Source organism: Octopus bimaculoides, chromosome 4 (genome assembly GCF_046866305.1).
Source record: "Octopus bimaculoides isolate indiv1 chromosome 4, ASM4686630v1, whole genome shotgun sequence".
Taxonomy (NCBI): Eukaryota; Metazoa; Mollusca; class Cephalopoda; order Octopoda; family Octopodidae; genus Octopus; species Octopus bimaculoides.
Genome location: NC_142931.1, coordinates 143,366,426 through 143,389,866, shown reverse-complemented (window position 1 = coordinate 143,389,866; position 23,441 = coordinate 143,366,426). Strand labels below are relative to the sequence as shown.

The following is a 23,441-nucleotide window of genomic DNA, read 5'->3' as shown; positions in this document are numbered from 1 at the left end:
CCTGGATTTACTTGTGATTATACTTAAGGACTTGTACCTTGACGGAAGTACGGACCAACGTCCATACCCTCTGGAAGAAGATGAGCTGTGAACTTTATTCTCCTCTCTGTATTCTTCTATCTACCGTTTTACTCTTTATTCTTCTCTCTATTATTTTATTCCTTGATAAACTGTGAATTCCCTGCCTAGAACCTTCATACCCACCTTGTCTCTGATGATGGAATACCTAGTGTATGAAGATGCTAACCTATCACTTGGAATATCGCAGAAACAGCTGTAAGACATCCAATAATTAACTAATTGATTAATTACCTCAGATTCACCATACTCTAATTTAATATTCTAAATGATTTGAGATACTCGTCCTGTCTTGGTTTTTGTGGCCTTTTTGTGGTTTTTGTGGTTTGTGTATGTGTGCATGTGTGTGTGTGTGTGTGTGTGTGTGTGTGTGTGTGTGTGTGTGTGTGTGATGAAACGCTGTTAACTCTGATCACAAACCCCAACCCTAAACAAGAATAACTCTTTACCGACTGAGTTGATGAATAGCTGTTGTTGTTGTTGTTGCTGCTGCTGCTGCTGCTGCTGCTGCCCTTGTTACTGTTACTGTTGTATAACCTGATGTCAATTCTATTCCCCAATACCATTCACCAAAGCATTCCAGCACCAACCTTTTTTTCTTTTTACCAGACACAATGTATCGACAACTACACAATCAAACCAGACATTTTATTAAGAGAGTAATTTGTGATTTGACGCAGATTTAGCTGTTATTTCTTCTTAATCGAGTCGCCTCACACACATGCACACAACTGTGCAGAATATCTAGACATAATGACATTTTTTTTCTATGACTTGTACACTTGTTATTTCCGAATAAATTAATGAAAGAACTTAATGAATAGGGTGTTCCCTATATTTCGTCCCTAATAATCAGACCAGACCTTGTGTAAAATCAATATCTTCTCGACACCCCATTGTGTCATATATTAAATTCTAGTGTCGATATTAAGAAGCCATCTTTAATTAAGTCAGCCTCGTTCTGAATTACGAACGACACAATGACGTCATGGATGACCCAGATTTTATCTGATGTGAATGACTTCGAAAATTCCGGAAAGAATTTTAGCTGCTTTGATGGCTTATATATGACTTAGCAATATATTGTTTAGAAGCGAAAATACCCAAGGACCTCTTTTGCGTAAAAACTTGATGACGTTTTACTAAACCTACTTTAGCTATTAAGGAAGTTCGTTAATTTATGAAATCTCAGTTTTGGTGTAAGGTTTAGAATCTTGCTTCAGATAAACACAGAACATAGCGGTAATATTGGCTTCAAATATTGGCACAAGGCCAGCAATTTCGTACATATGATACAAACCTTAGTTAAATTGTATATTTGCCACGTAAATAAGCGTGAAATTTCACGGAATTGCAATTATGCGCATGCGTTAAGTGATAAGTGATATAAAAAAAAATTTAGTTCAGTTTTAAAAAATAGACTTTTCACAATACAATCTCCCTTACCACTTCCCTCTCTCTCTCCCTCACTTCTCTCTCCCTCTTTTTTTTTTCTCCTGCTTTCTGTCTCATTCTTCGCCTTATCTTCTTTTTCTCGCTCCTTTTTCTTTCTCTTCTCTTTCCCTTCAACTAATCATGTGAAAGTGTCACAGTTACATTCCCTCTACCTCACATCATGGACGCTTCTCCCTCCCTCTTTTTTCTCTAATCACGTGAAAGCGTTACCGACGGGCTAAGTAACGCAACGACAAGCAGAATTATTATAAGATAAGAAAAGATAGGAACGATGTGTAGCTAGTTAAATGTATGAAGAGGAAGATATCATTTAATGTAGTCAGTGTAAAGACACGAGTTACTGATAGTATCTTTCTGCGAAGACACGTGTCTAAGCAGGTTTTTATAATATGCCTTGTGTCTCCAAGCAGTCTCCAGGCTCGTGGAGACACAGGGCGTGATAGGATAAAAACCTGCCTAGACATGTGTTTTCACAAGAAACTATTAGTACATTATTTACATTTGACGGATATTTGTCCTCATCTTGTTTGTTGTTAACACAGCGTTTCGGTTGATATACCCTCCAGCCTTCATCAGGTGTCTTGGGGGAAATATCGAACCTGGGTTCTCATTCCTAAGGTATTTTTCGATGGAGGGTATATCAGCCGAAACGTTGTGTCAACAACAAAGATGAGGACAAATATCCGTCAAATGTAAATAATGTGAATAATGTACATAATTCCTCATCTCTTAAATATAGAACTTAACTATTAGTAGTTCGTATCCTGGAACTGCGCACATGAAATATTTATTTCTCACTGGATTGAGTACCTTGTTTCTCGATCTTACCTTAACGGAACACTAAACTAAATTGATAGATAGGTGCTCCAGCATGGCCTCCGCACAAATATTTAATCACTAACCAAAGAACGTAACTCAGTAAGTACTGTTACATTTAAGATGTGAATACAAAGTTTGAAGACAATTTTGTACATTGTCGTAGCGTATTATTAGAATTGTTACTTCTTTTGTCGCAGTAGCTTTGTGAAGATTATGAGGACAATGGTGGACTTATATAATAATACGTTTTTATGTACCGTAACAGAGTTTGAATATAATCTACGTAGAAACCATTCAACAGGACGACCTTCAGTCGGAGACAACAAAATTCCTGTTGTCGGAGAATCATTAGAAATGTGATATTAAGTAAAAAAAAAAAAAAAATCTATTTGGACACGGCAGAATTTTCTGAATATTACTTAATACAAACGAACCACAAGGTGTTACAATAGCCATTTACTATATTGATTGTTCTATAATACGTTTATTATGGACTTGAAAGTGTTACAGCAAACCATTGGTTATTTATTTATTTTTTTAATTATTGTATAGCAGACGAGTTGTCCAGTCCTGAGAAGTGGCAGAAATAGCCCCAAACCAGGACTGGTCTACTGGTCCTGTTGCAAGGAGATGATAGGGGTTCGCTCCCCTGCTCGTAATTTCATCGGATACAGTTGTGTATCGTTAACCAGCTAGAGGAGATGTCCTCTTGGGGTTAAAAAATCGCAGGAGAGTCCGCACGAACGGACAGCCATGTTAAAGAGGCTACGAATATTACTTGTCAAAACGGAATACTTTTGATCACAGGTCTGCTGAACTACAACAGCGATTGGCCTATTCACGTTCGAGCTAACCGCAACGTGTAAAGATTGAATAAGCAAGTCATCGTTCTGATTTCCGCAGTTCATTGAGCACCCAATCACATAGTTCCGGGTTCAGTCCCGCGGCATGGTACCTTGGGTAAGTGTCGTCTACTATAGCCTCGAGCCGACCAAAGCCTTATGAGTGGATTTGGCAGACGGAAACTGAAAGAAGCCCGTCGTATATATATATACGTGTGTGAGTATGAGTGTGTGTGTATCTGTGTGTCCTATATATGTATATGTATGCATTTGTGTGTCTGTGTTTGTCTGCCCCCATCGTTTGACGACCGATGTTGGTGTGCTTACGTCCCCGTAACTTAGCGGTTCGGCAAAAACAACGCACATACACATATATATAGTTTGTCACATTTCGTCCGTCTTTACGTTCTGAGTTCAAATTACGCCGAAGTCAACTTTGCGCTTCATCCCTTCGGATTCGATACAATAGGCACCAATTGAACTCTAGCGGTCGATGTACACGACTCATTATTATTATTATAATTATTATTATTATTATTATATAGTTGTTGTTGATGTTGTTCTTGATGTAATTCACTAAATACGGTGGTGGTGGTGGTGGTGGTGGTGGTGGTGGTGGTAGTTGTGGTAGAGGTTCGTGGCGGCGGAGATGGTCTTCTTGTTATCGATGGTGGAGATGGTGTTAATGCATGCCTTCTGATTGTTGCATCCGAATAAATACGGTGGTGTCGGTGAGGGTGCAGTAGCAGCAGCAGTAGTAGTAGTAGTAGTAGTAGTAGTAGTAGTAGTAGTAGTAGTAGTAGTAGTAGTAGTTGTTGTTGTTGTTGTTGTTGTTGTTGTTGTTACCTAATACAGAGATATTCAATTTCCACAAACCAACTCGGTCAGTTTACCTTCACTTCTATTTTCTTTATGTTCGTCTTTAAATAGCTGTCATCATTGGTGAAGGTGGTGGCGGTGGTAGTGGTGGTGGTGGTGGTGGTGGTGGTGGTGGTGGTGGTGGTCGAGGTGGTTGTGGTTGTAGCAGAGGCGGCAGTGGTTGCGGTGGTGGTGTTGCGTAACCAGATCTGCCCTCGTCCCCAGCTGACGTCAAACTGAAGTCCTTTACGAGTTCGTTCTTTATTTTTTATCATCATCATCATCATCATCATCATCGCAACCACCCCCACCTCCACCACAGTGATTATTATTAGCGTCTTCACCACAACTATCATCATCATCATCATCATCATCATCATCATCATCATCATCATCATCATCATTATTATTATTATAAAGACGGTTAACTGGCAGAATTGTAAGAGACATTTCGTCCGTCTTTCGTTCTGAGTTCAAATTCTGCCGAGGTCGACTTTACCTGTAGCCCTCCAAGGTCGATGAAATAAAGTACCATTGAGTACTGGAGTCATTGTAATCAACTAGCCCCCTACCACTAAATTTCAAGCCTTAAGTAGATAGAATTATTATTATTATTATTATTATTATTATTATTATTATTATTATTATTATTATTGTTCAGTAGTTTTATTTTTATAACGTGCTTTCACTTCACTACCGAGCGCAGCTCTGTGCGCCTTGGGTATGTGCTGTGGTTTGCTGTGGTGCTCTTATGTTTACTGTATTGAAAGTGTTTTGCGTAGAATGTGTGCAGTACCCAGTAGTGCAATTTTCTGTATGTTATATATATTTGTAAGTCCTGCTATTTTTGTTATGTATTTGTCTGAATATTTTTTTATTATACCTAAGGCACCTACTATGATAGGAATTGTTTCTGTTTTTAGATTCCACATTCGAGTTATCTCTATTTCCAGGTCTTTGTATTTTGAAAGTTTTTCCATTTCTTTTAGAGAAACGTTGTCATCTGCTGGTATTGATACATCAATTGGAAAGCATTTTTTTTCTTCATGGTCTTTGACAACTATATCTGGTCTATTTGCCTTAATTTCTCTATCTGTGTGTATTGGCATATCCCAGAGTATGGTTGCTTTCTCGTTTTCTGTGACCTTTTCTGGCGTGTGTTTATACCATCTTTTTTCTGTTGTTATTCCATAATGTTGGCATAGCTTCCAGTGTATATAGGTCCCAGCTCTGTCGTGTCTGTGAATATATTCCTTCTTAGCCAGGACTGGGCAGCCAGAGATAATATGATTTATTGTTTCTTGTCGATCTCCACATATTCTACAGTTACTTGTTAGATTTCTTTTCATTATGTGTTTTTGGTAATTTCTGGTGGGGAGGCTCTGGTCTTGTGCAGCAATTAAAAATCCTTCAGTCTCTGCTTTGAGTCCTGAGCTTCTCAGCCATTGCTGGGATTTTTCTCTGTCTATTTCTTTCGCATTTAGTTTAGCCCAGTATTTACCATGTAGGGGCTTTTCTTGCCATCGTTTTATCATGGTCCGTTGCTGTTCTAGTTTTAGTTTGGATTTCATTTGTTTTATAGCTTTTATTGTTTCTTCTTCTTCTTCTTCTTCTTCTTCTTCTTCTTCTTCTTCTTCTTCTTCTTCTTCTTCTTCTTCTTCTTCTTCTTCTTCTTCTTCTTCTTCTTCTTCTTCTTCTTCTTCTTCGTATTTGTTAGGTAGATTATTATTATTATTATTATTATCATTATTATTATTATTATTATTATTATTATTATTATTATTATTATCATCATCATCATCATCATCATCATAATCATCATCATCATCATCATCATCATTATTATTATTATTGCTTTTGCACAACTTCTAACGCTGGAGATGTACTACGGTGTCAGTTGTTCACTACCGGTGAACTAAGGTAACACCTCTTATTTTTCGAGCACCAATTATTCAAATCCCAAAGAATTCCTCTCAACACATGGCTATGATGCTCCCCAACTACTTCTGCTCGTGATCAGAGATGCACATATCGTCAGCCACGAAGGGACATGCTCAACTGGTTAAGGTCAAACAACTGACAAGCAAATCTGTGGTATTGAGCAGAATATTTGCTGTAGCCCATCTTTTTCTACCAAGACAAAACAATGTACATGATAACACTTATGATGCTCCCCAACTACTTCTGCTCGTGATCAGAGATGCACATATCGTCAGCCACGAAGGGACATGCTCAACTGGTTAAGGTCAAACAACTGACAAGCAAATCTGTGGTATTGAGCAGAATATTTGCTGTAGCCCATCTTTTTCTACCAAGACAAAACAATGTACATGATAACACTTCCAATCAATTAAGATCAGAAGCTATGAGAGCCACTGCCTGGTACTGCATCCGGGCATTTATTATTATTATTATCATTATTATTATTATTATTATTATTATTATTATTATTATTATTATTATTATTATTATTATTATTATTATACACATCATCATCATCATCATCACCTTCCTATCAGTTTCATTCGAGTTTCCATAACGCCAACATTTGCCCTCTTCGGTATCTCCAATTTGTGCAGAATCGATGTTGTTTATTCGTGTATGGAGATTTGCTTTCTTCATTTTCATATCTGTGGGAAAACTTTTGTTTATTTCCAGAATTATTTTATTGTTTCTTCTCCTTTCCGAGTAAAATATGTACATTATGATTTGTGTTATTCAACGGTATGGTTTTTGCGTTTAGCAAAAACAGTCAGCCTAAAACGTTTGCACCAAAAGTGGTACTACTGGTTTATTGCGTACCAGCTCATAATTATTCAATATGTTTGGTCCCTGTTAGATCCTGAGACGGCAGCCAGCACCGGTCCATCACAGCTCTTTGTTAATGAGTTTGTAGTTAACACTCCTACTTTACAGAACTATGCTTTGTTCCTCCTGTGTGAACATTAGCATTTATTTTTTATTTTTCGGAAATTAAATTTTTATTTCTTTGCTTTAGTTATCAGAATGAAAAGGAAATGAGAAAAAAAAAACAAAAAAAAAACACAGAAAAGTTATAAGAAGTGTGAACAATGAACAGTCAAGAAATTAGCCATCATTTTTAGCAGGTCCTTCAAGGAAACCATTTTACTTTTCTTATGATCTTCGTAGAATAAAACACAATAGCTGGCCATAAAGGGTGGGAAACTAATGCAATCGTTTGGGCATGAGTAACGGGAAGAATATAGATTTTAAAAAATAATAAAGAGATCAAAAGCATACAAAATATACTGAAATTTTGTGAAATTTTGGAGATAAATGAAGCGAATTATTAAATTGGTTTGGTGTTAACCAAAAAAGAAAAGACCTTTCTATTTTGGAGAAATTCTTACAACTTGTCTTTAAATATTTGGATGATATAAGTGCAGGCGTGGCTGTGCGATAAGAAGTTTGCTTCGCAACCACATGGTTCTGGGTTCAATCCCACTGTGTGGCACCTTAGACAAAGTGACCCCTAATATAGCCTGAGGTCGACCAAAGTCTTGCGAGTGGATTTGGTAGACGTAAATTGAAAGAAGCCTGCCGCATGCGTGTGCGCGCATTGCGCATGTGTGTGTATGTGCGTCTGTGTGTGTGTGCGTGTGTGTGTGTGTGTGGTGTATATATATATATATATATATATATATATATATATATATATATATCAGTTGAATCAAGTTAAAACATGGTCTGGTCTTCACGTTTTTTTAATTATGGTATATCTTTAACATATGAATATAAACAAATTACAGAATATCGGTAGGTTCGGAAAACCGTGACGTTTAAGTTGCATGCGGATTGGTCAAAACCGTATTCTAAAAACTCAACTTGTTGGAGCCTTCTAAGCGGTACTTTTGTGTCAAGGACTCAGCTGTCAGTTAAATACATTTGAAATCTGATATTTACTACCAGAAGTATGAAAGCGCTAATTTAACTTTATGAACATTACAAAATATTTTTTTAATGTTAAAATACCATAATTAAAAGACGTGAAAATCAGACCATGTTTTAACTTTATTCAACTGACATATTATTCTACATACATTCAAACAAATTCGGAAAAAATAATATGTACATATATACGTATATATATATATATATATATATATATATATATATATATATATAAAGAGAGAGAGAGAGAGAGAGAGAGATGCATATATGTATATATATATATGTATGTATATATATACATACATCCATATATGTATATGTGTGTAATGACATTCCAGTAACAGTTTTATGCAGCTGACACATAAGAAACTGTAACGCCCGTCTCTTCCTTCCGCCTACAAGTGTCAGATGAGTGCGAGAGAACTCTTTACTATAAGCATACCATCAACCGTTAACAATCTATATTATATTACCATTAAAAGTGTCTACTACGTCTCCACGCAGACACACAAACAGCGATGATGACAACGGCATCCCCAAGTGATTCATGCATTGACACCCATCTCTGTTCATCCCATTTGCCAATCCTTCGCAAGTTGGAACGGATGATCAGTAAAATCCAGTAACATATGATGACTGTTGTTGCTACACGTCGTGTTTGCCCTGCTCTGCCTACTCCTAATCTGGCCTAAGCGTTGTTGTTGGCACTCCGTCGCTTACGGCGTCGAGGGTTCCAGTTGATCCGATCAACGGAACAGCCTGCTCGTGAAATTAACGTGCAAGTGGCTGAGCACTCCACAGGCACGTGTACCCTTAACGTAGTTCTCGTGGATATTCAGCGTGACACAGAGTGCGACAAGGCTGGCCCTTTGAATTACAGGCACAACAGAAACAGGAAGTAAGAGTGAGAGAAAGTTGTGGTGAAAGAGTACAGCAGGGTTCGCCACCATCCCCTGCCGGAGCCTCGTGGAGCTTTAGATGTTTTTCGCTCAATAAACACTCACAACGCCCGGTCTGGGAATCGAAACCGCGATCCTATGACCGCGAGTCCGCTGCCCTAACCACTGGGCCATTGCGCCTCCACGGCCTAAGTGTATACAGGACAGAATCTAGAATTTTTCTACACAGTTCGATATCAATATTTGTTTTTCAGTGGTAACCAAGATTTGAAAACCAAGATTATAATTGATAGCGACCGAAGCAGTGTTATTACTAAAAGGTAATATTTATCCCCACTTAAAAGTGGGTCTTGTGTTAGAACACACAAAACTGTGATTGTTACTGTGAGAGAAACTCCCATGCGGACTTTTGGTGCATATAAACACTCTTGTGTATATTGTTAGGGGAAGATAAATCAACTGCCATCGCTGCCGCCGCCGAGACAAACAGATCACGTGATTCCAGCCAACGTTGGCCTTGTCAACGGTTGATGCAATGGTTGAGAAAGTGCTTTGAAAGGATTTGAACTCACCTTCATGGCTGTTGCAATTGGGATACCGTAAGCGATTCCTATGCCCAATCCATTCACGAAACCGTATGTGGCCAGAACAGCGAGGAAGGAATGTTTTATTGAAAGGGAAGTGAAACAGACACCAGCACTGCAAGAGAATGGAAGAGAAAAAGAAAATAAACGACATTTTGCACATACGTGTGTGTATAGACAGATTGTAACTCCGTACTGGATTTTCCCGGGTTTTCCTTATTTATGTGTGTGTGTATGTGTATATATAAAGTAAGAGTAAGAGAGAGAGAGAGAGAGAGAGAGAGAGAGAGAGAGAGAGAGAGAGAGAGAGAGAGAGAGTGAGAGAAAGGGAGAGAGAGAGAGAGAAAGGGAGAGAGAGAGAGAGAGAGAGAGGAAGGGAAGGAGGGAGAGAGAGGGAGAGAGAGAGAGAGAGAAAGAAAGAGAGATATAGACAGGCAAATGTATAGATAGATAAATACATAGACTGATGGATGGATGGATGGATGGATGGATGGATGATCAGACAGACAAACAGACGGACGGACGGAGGGACGGATAGATGGACGGACGGACGGAGGAATGGATAGATGGACGGACGGACGGAGGGATGGATAGATGGACGGACGGACGGAGGGATGGACGGATGGACGGACGGACGGAGGGATGGATGGATGGACGGACGGACGGAGGGATGGATAGATGGACGGACGGACGGAGGGATGGATAGATGGACGGACGGACGGAGGGATGGATGGATGGACGGACGGACGGAGGGATGGATGGACGAACGGACGGATGGATGGATGGACAGACAGACAGACAGACAGACAGATTGAGAGAGAGAGAGAGAGAGAGAGAGAGAGAGAAAGAGAGAGAGAGAAAAGTTGATGGAATCCTGTTAGGAATCTATAACGAAATGCAATAAAAAAAGTGATTTACTCACCTCATTATCCATCCTCCAATCAAAGTGGCCACCCGGGGCCCTAACTTCCTCTCAAGGAATCCTCCATTCAACATACCGCAACCCTGACCCACAACAGTCAGGGCATAGATCCATATACTGTCCACATTGCGGATACTTTTGTCTTGTGTCCGATATTTTAGATAGGAAGTGAGGTAGGGACTGAGGTTTCCTGTAACGACAAAGCATGCGTGTGTGTTAATTTATGGTTTCCGTCTTAATGGAAGGCAACTTGCGGGATAAGAAGCTTCCTTTCCCAACCACACCGTTCCAGGTTCAACCCCACTGCGAAGTACCCTTCAAGCCAACCAAAGGCATGTAATTGGTTTTTCTCATTTCATTTTCGCCCTTTTAATGCCTAGTCAGGCTCATGGGACCGGTTTCCCGGTTTCTATGGCATGTGTGTTCCCCCCAGCTGGACGGGGCGCCAGTCCATCGCAGCGTTACTCAAGAAACAGGAAGAAAGACTGAGAGAAAGTTGGGGCGAAAGAGTACAACAGTGATCGCCACCCACTCCCCTGCCGGAGCCTCGTGGAGCTTTTAGGTGTTTTCGCTCAATAAACACACACAACACCCAGTCTGGAAATCGAAACCGCGATCCTCCGACCGCGAGTCCGCTGCCCTAACTACTGGGCCATTGCGCCTCCACGTAATTGGTTTTGGTAGGCCGAAACTGAAAGAGGGCCGTCGTGTGTGTGTGTGTGAGGGGTGATGTTCTTAGAAGGAAGGACTGGGCGGCATAGCGGAGATTAATGGTGGGAGTGAACATAATTAAAGGAAGGGAATCTCTGCCGTGGTCACCACTAGAACCTGCAGAAACATAGGTACAGATTGCACAGTGAAAGACAAACATGTTTAACGTAGTCGCTCGATCTGCTAGAAATATCAGCCAAATGTTCCTCAAATTAAACCCTACCGTTTTTAAAAAAGATATTCCATCGGTCCTATGCAACTTCTTAAATACGATGACTCATTTTTGTTTCACTAAAAACGAGATATTGTACAAATATTTTGTTGCGTCTTGGGAGGGTCAATACGCCAATAATAATAACACACACACACTGGATCAATTCCGCTTCTTTATTATGACTCAATTGGTTCAATATCTATCCAACTAACTAATCGAGTTTGTTTAACTTGATTAAACAGTAAATCGGTTTTGGGGGTCTTTTTTTGCTTGTTTGTTTTTTTTGTTTTGTTTCTTTTTGTTGAAATTAAACACCGTATAACTGTTGAAATGGAATGTATTCGGAGTCACGTGCGCAGTAGTCAAAATAAGCAATCAATGTTTAGATTTAATCTACAGACATGAAAATCCAGCGATAAAAGTATTCTAACTTCAAGCAATATCGCGACACATTACATAATGTCGGGATAAACGCGTGGGAAAACGCTGTGTCAGAATAACGGAGTCCTGTCTCTGATTAATGCAGTCTCGTCTTTGATTGTAAGTCAGGTGGATCAGAGTTAATCTGGGGCTCAACAACAGCAACAAATAACTGTTATAAAAGCTATGCCATCGTAAAATGTTCTGAATGTAATGGATTTGTCTTCATAAAGGTTTTCTTTATTTAGTTGCGACTTCATTCATTGATAAATAATTAACAAATCCGAGAGAATGTTTAATAAAGCTGGTCTTTGCCTACAACAAAAAGCAACAATACTTCACTCTCTCACTCTCTCTCTCTTTCTCTCTGTCTTCTTTTCTCTCTCTCTCTCTTTCTCTCTGTCTTCTTTTCTCTCTCTCTCTCTCTCTCTCTCACTCTCTCTCTCTCTCTCTCTCTCTCTCTCTCTCTCTCTCTCTCTCTCTCTCTTTCTCCTCACTGTCACTAAGCCGAAGGGCGAGGATCCGAAACGTTACTCTTTCACTTGTTTCATTCATTTTACTGCGGCCATGCTGGAGGACCGCCTTTAGTCGAGCAAATAGACCCCCAGGACTTATTCTTTGTAAGCCTAGTACTTATTCTATCGGTCTCTTTTGCCCACAGCAACTGAACTTTTGGCACGCTGATAGAACCGTGGGTCTATTTTATCTCCATCAAAGAACTGAATGAAAAAAATAAGTGTGCTCGTATCATCGCTGTCTTGGTACTAACAACAACAGCAACGACAATTGATATGCAGGAACTTTTGTCCGGTCACTCGATCTACTAGAAATAGCGAACAAATTCTACTCAAATCAGACTCAGCGGTCTGAAACGTTTCATTGGACAATATACGAAAAGTAAATCCTTATATATATAAAATATAAACACCAATAAACCATAAAATAGATTTTAATCTTCAAAATAAAATAAAAAATAGAAAATAATGGGGGAGGGGTGAGCTAGCAGAATCGTTATCACACGTTCTGAGTTCAAATTCCGTCGAGGTCGACTTTGCCTTTCATCCTTTCGGAGTCGATTAAATAAGTACTAGTTACACACTAGGGTCAATTTAATCGACTTAAACCCTTTTCTTGCCCTTGATGGTCCCCTCTCCGTTTAGCAATAAAGAAGTAAATATTTTCCACTTCATTTTTATTTCAAAAGTTTCCTTTTACTCTTTTTAATAGCAAAGTCTTAGGTGAAATCTTCACTATGGCACCATGAACATTTCGAGATTACATTTCCGATCACGTGGACTAATTCGGATATTATTTTAGCAAGTTTCGAGTGATTTCTTTTGTGCCGTAAACCATTTACTATTTCTGTGGTGACCCCTTTTCCATGATGCCCTAAGCACGTGCTTATTTTGTTTAACGTTTAATCCAGCGTTGGGACCTGACCACCAGGCTTGTACATCCCTGTGAAGGTTTTAGAAAAAAAGTGCAGTGATAGGTTGATCTGTTCGACGAAAAAAGTGGCCCACGAATGTTATCCGTTATTGTTTGTGTGGCTGGAAGGGCGTTATACATAAATGTATACATAAATATGTAACGGTATATTACGTAAGCTGTATAATATATAAACGTACTAAATATGAAGGTGTAACTACATAAAGTATTATATTTGTGTGTGTGTGTGTGTGTGAGAGAGAGAGAGGGGGGGAGAGTTTGTCAAATTCACAAAGGAACTTCCTCCATATGATTTATTAAGGGGTAACCCAACATGGAAGAGCAAATAAATACGTATGCTTACATTTAAGCAGAACAGAACAAGACAGAAGAGAAGCAGGGTCTTTACATGACAACTCAACTCGCTGGAAACAACAGTCAAAGTGTCTCTCAAATTAAAGTCTACTTATTAAAAAAAAAAACATAGATGCATTTTGCTTATATAAATGGCGGCGTTGTAGAATGAATAAAAGTGAAAGAGAATCATAACCTTTTTGAAAAAAGGTCAGTCTTTTATAGGACAGAAATGTTTGGATGAATGACATGAAAATGTTATGCGGAATTGTTGCAAGTTGGAAAGAGATAATCTGAAATCTCATGTATAGAGCGATACCTGACTTAAGAGTGAAACATAACCTTTCTATTGTAAATATATGTATATATGTGTAACATTGCAGGGCTGGGATCAAGTAGGATTTACTGCTTAATGGTGTGGCAGTTGTTTACCTTTTTGTGTGTCGTCTGCCATTTTTTTTGTTTGTTTGTATATACAATGAACGATCGCCGACATGATGGTTATAGCTGAAACGCCTTGGATGAAAGCTGACCTGGAGATAACAACGACAACACCCTCAACACTAACAGCAAGAGTACCACTAAAGAGAGAAACCATAGCATGGTCGTTCAATTGGTTGGAAATAACAATCAATATTTCCCTTGAATCACACCTTTCCGTCTTAAAAATGGAAGGACACATTGGAAAATGTAGTCGCTAATATAGAAATAGACGGAATAGTCACGGCAGGAAATACTTCTGATAGTAAATATCTTCGAGCAAGACTGACAACAGCAACAACAATTGCAACAAAGTGCATGTGATGGAGCCTCGACTCTGTTAAAAATAGCAGTTAAGTATCACTCAAATAACGACTACTCTCTCAAAAATGGGAGAACAGTGTAGATAAGGTAACCCCCAAATACGCAATGTTCGAAAAATAAAAACTTAGAAGCGTCGCGGTTGAAACACCTTTTATCATATGTATTGATCAAATAGAACTTCCCAGGGGCCAAACAAGGACAAGAACAGCAACAACATCAAAAGGGGATAAAGAATGAGACAAGTTGTTCCCTGCCAGCAAAATATAAAGGGACTCAGGGGAATCTGAAATAGAGTTGAAGAGTATTGTTTATAGCTTGTTTGGAAGAGGAAAGGCAGCCCTTAAAATCATTTTAAGGGTCTCCAAAACCCTTAAAACAAGTTATCCTCAGACGGGAGACCAGACCAAAATTCTCGAAGCAGAATGGATTCTTCTAGAGCAGTGGTTCTCAACTATTTTCTGTCTAGGGTCCACTTTAATTCCTACTTTATTCTACTGGACCCTCATCAACGAGGAGTACTCCGCTAGCGACTCATCAGGCCGAATATATTTTAGTTAAATGAAGGTTACATTTGACGACAATGTAACCTTCATTTATTTAAGGTGTCTTCGGCCTGATGAGTAGCTTAGATGAGAGCCCCTCGTTGAGAACTTGTTACTAAGTGTGTCTGCAAGCTATGAAACATGTGTAGCCTGGATTTTACTTGCTTCATTCCCTCAATTGATATATATATATATATATATATATATACATACATATATATATAAGGAATATGTCATTTGCTCTGCTTTCGTCTAACTTTTTGTCATTGTTGTGGTCTTTCTGTTCAAAACTTTATATATATATATATATATATATATATATATATATATATATATATATATATATATATATATATATATATATATATACATATATATATATATATATATATATATATATATATATACACACACACACACATGTATGAATTAATTGTATAAATATATATGTATATCAACGATAAATCTTGGTCCTTAACCCTCAGCCTACAGCTCAAACTATTCAAGCATCACTTAAATTAAATAGTCTACATTACAGGAAGCATGCATGCACCATCTTTCTATTTATCTCACACAAAAACGAATTTTTATATCAAAACAAGATGTTTATATTTGAATGTATTTTAGATCTAAGGTTTGCGTTGTATGTCTTGCAGTGTTGCAGGAAATAAAACAGTCCTTGAATTTGTCCGAGAATTACATTAAGGGCGCAGCTGGATGTGGGGTACTTAGTGCTTTGTATATAAAAGGGGACTTTAGGGAGTTTGAACAAACAACCAAAATACTCATTATTGAAATCGACGGAAGATTTGTTTACCTTTGCTTTGCACGTATGTATGTGTGTATGTTGGTGTATACATTTGTGCAGTTATGTACATATGTGTATGCATGTGTGTGCGTGTGGGGGGGGGGCTGCATATGGGTAGATAGATAATTAGAGATCAGCACATGCCATCATGTTGACACTGGGGTACAAATCTACGAAGACCATAATACCCATCATGACTACTCGTCTGATGAGGGTACACTGGGGATATGAACGCAACATGGTGACCTCACGTCAAAATAGACAGCGCATGACCCTGCACGAGGGGCCCAGTTAGAATTTTCTTCGTTTTATACATGTATTCTCATGCATATAGTTGCATATCTAGACATGCTCATATATGATAAACTTCTGGAAAGTTATACAGATCTTTACAGTTCCAGTGATGGATTAGCTTTCTCCTTTCTAGTTTTGAGAAGTCTTAATTTTTCGTCTGTCTGTCTGTCTGTCTGTATGTATGTATGTATGTATGTATGTATGTATGTATGTATGTATGTATGTATGTATGCATGTATGTATGTACGTATGTATGTTTGTGCGTATATATGTATGCATGTGTGTATAAGTATGTATATCTGTGTATATGTATGTGTGTATGAATGTATGTATGTATGTTTTTGCGTGCGTATGTATGCATGTATGTATGTCTGAGTGAATGTATGTATTTATGTATGTGTGTGTCTATGTATGTATGTATGTATGTATATGTGTGAATGTATGTATGCATATATCTATTTATATAAATGTGTGTGTATGTATGTATGTATTTTTGTATGTATGTATGTATGTGTGTGTGTGTGTGTGTGTGTGTGTGTGTGTGTGTGTGTGTGTGTGTGCGTGTGTGTGTATGTGTGTGTGTGTGTGTGTGCTCGTTCGTGGATGCCAATAACGATGTATTATTACAAATAAAAACAAAACAGAAATGTTGTCCTTACCGAAAGTGAACATGGAACCCAGAGTCATGTGTACCAGCATTCCACCGACTGTTATTACAAATCCTCTCCATTTTAAATTATCCCGGATTGCTTTCTTGGTTTTCTCCATCGTAGAGCTTTCCGATTAGGCTTTTATTAATATTGTTATTACTATTATTATTATTATTATTATTATTATTACTATTATTATTATTATTATTATTATTACTATTGAGACAACAACGACGGATGATGACGATGATGATGATAACGGAAGTAATGTTCTGCGTGTTATTGCTGTTGGTCTTGTTGCGGCTTTATCTGTGCGTTCTGTTATTGTAATTGTTATTATTGTTGTTGTTGTATGTGTGTGTGTGTGTGTGTGTGGATGGTTGATGGTGGTTGTGGTTGTAGTGGGGGTGGAGGTGGTGATAGCGGTTAGAGTTATCAATTAACGTAAAACACAAAGAAAAACTGTTCGTCAGATAAGCAATAAAGCAGGCATTGGTCGATCCAAAGTTAAGTTTCTAAGTAGAAGACAACTGACAAACCATATCGCCGTGCAGTGGTTTCGATCTCGGAAACATCGGTTTTGTGAAACAAACTTGTCAACCACATGGCTCATAAAGCATTGTATTTCTTATATATTGTTTTCCTTTTCTTTTATATTCCTGGGGAGCCAAAATAAAAAAAAACACACAAGTACAACGATTCTATTTCCTTTTGGATTTCAAGACAAAAATTCCTCCGTTGTTATTGTTTTTTTAATTTACATTTTTCTCTTATCTTCTTATTGATATTCCAGTAAGTGTTGTTCTTGTCTTTGCTGTTGTTGTTGTTCTTATTATTCTGTTGATATATATATATATATATACACGCACGTATAAATACTTTCTCGTTTTCTATATTACATATATTTATATATATAATATATATGTGTGTATTTTATAAATATATATATATTATACACACACTCACAAATAAATATGTGTGTGAGTGAGTGTGTGTGTGTGTATGTGTGTTGTGTTGTATTTATACTCAGCCCCCCACCCCAACGAATTTTTAAAGATGTCCCGCAGTAGGAATCGATCCAGTCGCCTTATCTCTTTCACCGTTAGACTCTTACTGTTCGACGTATTCACTTTGGCATGGCTGTTGTAGTTACTGGCGCTTTTCGATGTTAAACTTGGTGTTGCTAGTGTTGTTGTTGTTGTTGAAGGTCTTTCAAAGGGCTTTTTTGTTGTTGTTGTTGTTGTTGTTAGTTTTTGTTCTTTTTGTTTTCGTGTTTTTTTCTTCCCATTTCTTCTTATTGTCGTCACACATCTCCCCTTTCAATTGTTGGTGTTGTTGTTGTTCCTGCTTCTCTTGTTGGTGTTAACGGTGCTGGTGGAGGGACGGGGGTGAGGTTGGTAGCGTGGAAACACTTCTTTTACACAATTAGTGTTACTGTTCTTATGCTAATACCAACAACAATACTTATTATTATTATTATTATTATTATTATTATTATTATTATTATTATTATTATTATTATTATTAAGGTGGAGATATTTAAACTTTTTTAAAGCAATTTTTTTACCCCTTTATAAGTACCACTACCATTATTATTAGTATTATTATTGTTGCTGCTGCTGCTGTTGTTGTTGTTGTTGTTGTTGCTCTTCATTTATTTTTTAATTTATTATTATTTATTGTTTTTTTTTGTGAGAAACCAGTTTCACAGTTTCGCAGTGAAACTCCTGTTGTAGACAAAAGACAACATCCGGGTACATGTGTGCCTGTACATACATATGTGTGTGTGTGTGTATGTGTGTGTGTGTGTGTGTGTGTGGTAGGGTGGTAGGGTGGTCGGCGTCTTTACGCAGAATACCTCTCGGCACCTTTAACTCCACCCGTTCCTCTTTCTGTTGCACAACAAATTTGAATCATATTGCCGCCACCATCATCACACCACCATCACCACACCACTTTCACCACCACCAACACCATCTCCACTACTACCATCACCAGCACTACTATCACCTCCACCACTATTACCTCCACCGCCACCACCACCACCACCACCACCACCACCACATACGCCTTTATCACCATCTCCACCGTCATTCATCAACTTATACGCACCTACAACACCCACCTACAACACCCACCACTTCCACTACCGTCACGCCTATACCTACAACACCACCACCACCACCACCATATCAGAGTGAAGATGGTGGTGGTGGTGGTGGTAATAGTGGTTATGATGATGGTGGTGGTGGTGGCGGTGGTGGTGATGATGATGGTGGTGGTGGTGGTGGTGGTTTCCGTGGCGGGAATTTTGCAGTTCCAATACTTTCAAGACCCTCCACCCCTGACACTCCATTATGAATTGTCTTAAACAAAGTTACCCACAACGCTTACGTCTTATTGTGTGCGTGCGTTTGTGCATGCATACATACCTACATACATACATACATACACGCTCTGAGTTCAAATTCCGCCGAGGCCGACTTTGCCTTTCATCCTTTCAGGGTCGATAAATTAAGTACCAGTGAAACACTGGGGTCGATCTAATCGACTAGACCCCTCCACCCTAAAATTTCAGGCCTTGTGCCTTTAGTAAAAAGGATTATTATAAGGGGTTGGCCAAAAGTCACACGACAGTAAATCAAAAAATTCCATAAATACTTAATATTCAATTTCATGTATTCATTCCAATTACGAATGTTCATTAATTGAATGCTGGGAGTTAAAATCACGAGAGTTTTCGTTTTTTGAAACATTTGTCTATTTATTAGCGAAGTCTCATATAAAGTAATTTTTTGCTAAAATCTTGGAATTCAATGGTGGGGGGGGTGTCTTGATTTACTGTCAGGTGACTTTTGGCCAACCCTGTATATATCAGTTTTGAGTTGATTGGGGCTTAAAACTTCGCTTCAGAGCCCATAAAACTTATACTGGCTGAATAAGCCGTTAGGTGAGACTGTAAGTTATATTCAGAACGAAATTTGAAATAAATTTGACCCTTCTCTTAGAACTGGGTCACATCGTTGTTACTCTTAAACTACTTTTAAAATGAAAGCCTAAACATTTACACACGCACACACGTACACACACACAGCCACACACATATATATCACGCGATCGTGACCAGACTATTGGATGTCGTTATACCTCACTGGCCACAATGCGCTTTGCAACTTTTCCACCTTGCCAATGCAGCTGCCCCGTTGGATAGGCAAGCAGGCTAACACTCTCCCTGATGGGAAAGCTAGTCTATTGCAGGGATAATTATTAGCAGGTGAGTGGACTGGAGCGATGTGAAATGAAGTGGTTTGCCCAAGAACACAATGCACCGCTCGATCCGAGAATCAAACCCACAATTGCTAGATAGGGAGTGCATCACCCTAACCAATAGGCCACGCATCTTTACATGAATATATATATATATATATATATATATATATATATATATATATATATATATATATATATATATATATATATGTATATGTACAATAAATTCATTATGTATATATATATATATATATATATATATATATATATATATATATATATATATATATATATGTACGTATATATGTGTGTGTGTGTGTCAATCCAAACATGAACAAGCAAGAAAAAACAAGGCGAGGACGTGGAATAAGTACAGTGTTATTCGACGCTCAGGAAAGGAAAGAAAAGAAAGAGGATTTCACGTTTCGAGCAGAGCTCTTCATCAGAAATATAGGAAAAGTCCAAAGAAGGGAAGACGGAGAAAGAAAATCGCCAACGATACACACATGGTCACATATTATATATATATATAACTGTATAATAATATTTTATTCTCCGAATTGAAGCGAAATTTTTTCCTTCAAAGACATGACGGAAAAAATGATGAGCTAACCCCAACCGGAATCGAACCCACAAATCAAGACTAACACGGCTCCTTGCGAATCCGATTGGTCCAAATGCTCACCCATCAATTTCAGCTAAATTTAGTTAATATATATACTTAAACTTTATTTCAAAGGGGCCAGCCTTGTCACGCTGAATATCCCCGAGAATTACGTTAAGGGTACACGTGTCTGTGGAGTGCTCAGCCACTTGCACGTTAATTTCACGAGCAGGCTGTTCCGTTGACCGGATCAACTGGAACCCTCGACGTCGTAACCGACGGAGCGCTACGATGTATATATGTATGTATATAAACTTAGGTAGGTAGATAGATAGATAGATAGATAGATAGATAGATAGATAGATAGATAGATTTACAAGCACATGAACACAAGTATAGGTGTGTGTGTGTGTTTGTGCGTGTGTGTGTGTGTGTGTGTGTGTGTGTGTGTCTGTGTGTGTGTGTGTGAATGTTTGTATATGCGTGCATACATACATACATATCATAAGGCGCTCAGTCACACACATTGGTATCCTCTCCGCGCTCACGTGCTCTTTCCCTCCAAAAACAAAAAGACATCCCCTTCCCCACCCGCGTCTCCCCACATCCACCCTTCCTATACTGTCACCTTACGTCATTGTGTAAATATCACCGCAGACTCAACCACCACCACCACCACCACCACCTCTACAGCCGTCACAACCACACCCATCCGCCACCACACCTTACACACCAACTTCAACCCTTCCTTTATGTGGTTACTCGATTCGCTAGAAATAGCAGTCATAAATCACACCCAAGATAGATATTTAGATACATACACACATACATATAGATTCGCGACCCTTATCAATGACATGCCCTCTCTACTGAAGGTCCAAAGCAGTTTTGGAGTTCAAAGGATGTGTATAGTAGTAGTAGTAGTAGTAGTAGTAGTAGTAGTAGTAGTAGTAGTAGTAGTAGTAGTAGCAGCAGCAGAGTGGGAGTGGATGTGCTAAGTGTGTGCCATTTAAACCGTTTCGGATCATAATGTTAATCACATAAAAACCCCTATCGTTGCGTTGCGTGATCACATGGGGTCTGCCCAGTCGTGGCGGGAGGGGAGGGGCTACAACATCATATAAAGAGCACATCAATAATGAGAGAGAAAAACATGGCCTCGAACGAACTTGCTACTCCTCAATGTCGTCTGTTACATATGTTTCAGTATTAACGGAACCACGAGCAAAACCACTGTTGTACCAGTTTGATATTTAGAGGTCCTCAACTGTTAGACTGTTTACCGAGAGAAATCAGGAGTATAAAAGGAATCTCTACTGAAATATATATATATATATAAAAAAAAAACATTGGAGAAACTCCAAACGACGATACTGGATTAGCCAATCATTGAAGAATTCTCAATAACGATCAGCTGCTACAGATTCAATCACAGACCAACTTCCTGCCATAAAGTGGCACCAAATCCGATAGAAAATAAGTTAAGGCGGTACTCCAGCATGGCCGTAATCCTCCGACTGAAACCATTAAAAGAATAAAACAGTAAAGATGCACAATAAATGCAGCCTTTACATGCAACTCATAAAGAAGCGTTCGATCATCTTATGAGGTGCATCTTATGAGGATTGCATTTATAGTGTGACATCATATGTTATCGAAATACCGAAACGTATGAAACAGATGTAATGAAGGAATACCAAGATCAAACCATGTTTTATTTTTCTCTCATTATATATGCTGTCAGAAAGACCGCCCTCCAGGTGGTTTTCTGCTGAATTAGTTTTGCACACCTCACTCCCTATTTGCGTAATTTTTCTATGTTACGCCTAATTTTCTTGTGTATCCTCTATTCATTTGATATTGCTCACAGGCTAAGGCGGCGAGGTGGCAGAATCGTTGGCACGTTTGTTCCCTCTATGTTTAGCCCCTTGTGGGCAATAAAGAAATAAGAAACGTTAGCACGCCGGGTGAAATGCTTAGCGGTATTTCGTCTGCCGCTACGTTCTGAGTTCAAATTCCTCCGAGGTTGACTTTGCTTTTCATCCATTCGGGGTCGATAAATTAAGTACCAAAATAATGGACTGAAACGTCACTAAACGCTATGCCACGGTAAACTGGAATATGTCACGTTGAATAAGATTTGTGATAAAAGCGTATTCAATGATAAAAGAAGCCTCAAAACTGCATTTTGATAAAAATATATTAAAACTGGAATTCAAAATTATTTTTCAGACAGCTTAGACATTAACAATTATTTTCTTTTATAAGTTACATAATTCCAAATAATTAGCAAATTAATTTTTTCTGATATATTGGTGTGTGTGTGTGTGTGTGTGTGTATGAATACAACACCCTAACAACTAATCCATGAGGTCTCACACGCACATACACATACATACACGTACACATATATGATGGTGGTCGCACCCGTCGGGTTCGACGTATGAGTGTTTGAATGAAAGGACTTAAAGAGAGTAATAGAAAGAAAGAAACGAAAAAAAACCACTAACAAACTGCATCTATTTGCGATGGATGCGAGAATGTAATTTGAGTCCAGGGATGGATTTTGCTACGAAGTCGCAATGGGAACATCGATGATTTTGATTTTGCCTGGAATTGGGCAAAATTGGTTGCCGGATATAAATTTTCTATTGTTCTTTTTCTTAAACTCAAATTGTTTGGTTGCATCGTGACACATTCTACGCCATGCAACTCGATCTAGGCAATGACTTACCCAAGATGGCAGGTTAAGCTGTAGAGATTTTAGTGATTGCTTCAACTTATCCTTATACCTAACCTGAGGTCTTCCTTTACCGCGCATATCCCTCTACTTGTTGGCCATACAGATGAATTTTCGGAATGCAGTCATTTTTCATTCGAATAACATATCCTACCCATCTACACTGAATTTCCATCAGCATGCAAAGCATATATATATGAATATATATATATATATATATATATATATATATA

At 38.4% G+C, this 23,441-nt stretch overlaps 1 protein-coding gene across 2 annotated transcripts in view; it reads right to left on the bottom strand.

Annotated features, from left to right (window-relative positions):
• Positions 1 to 18,514, bottom strand: part of LOC106872022 (uncharacterized) — a 39,666-nt gene extending 21,152 nt beyond the window's left edge. The window contains exons 1-3 of one of the 2 annotated variants that reach the window (XM_089351656.1): positions 16,604 to 18,512; positions 10,370 to 10,559; positions 9,436 to 9,562 (exon numbers count right to left, since the gene is read on the bottom strand). In XM_089351656.1, the coding sequence (XP_089207782.1) occupies positions 9,436 to 9,562; positions 10,370 to 10,559; positions 16,604 to 16,712 (426 nt within the window). In that variant the 5' untranslated portion in view covers positions 16,713 to 18,512. Of the gene's footprint in view, positions 1 to 9,435; positions 9,563 to 10,369; positions 10,560 to 16,603 lie in introns of both variants that reach the window. The other variant, XM_089351657.1, reaches the window with a different exon arrangement.
• Between the last annotated feature and the right edge of the window lie 4,927 nt (positions 18,515 to 23,441).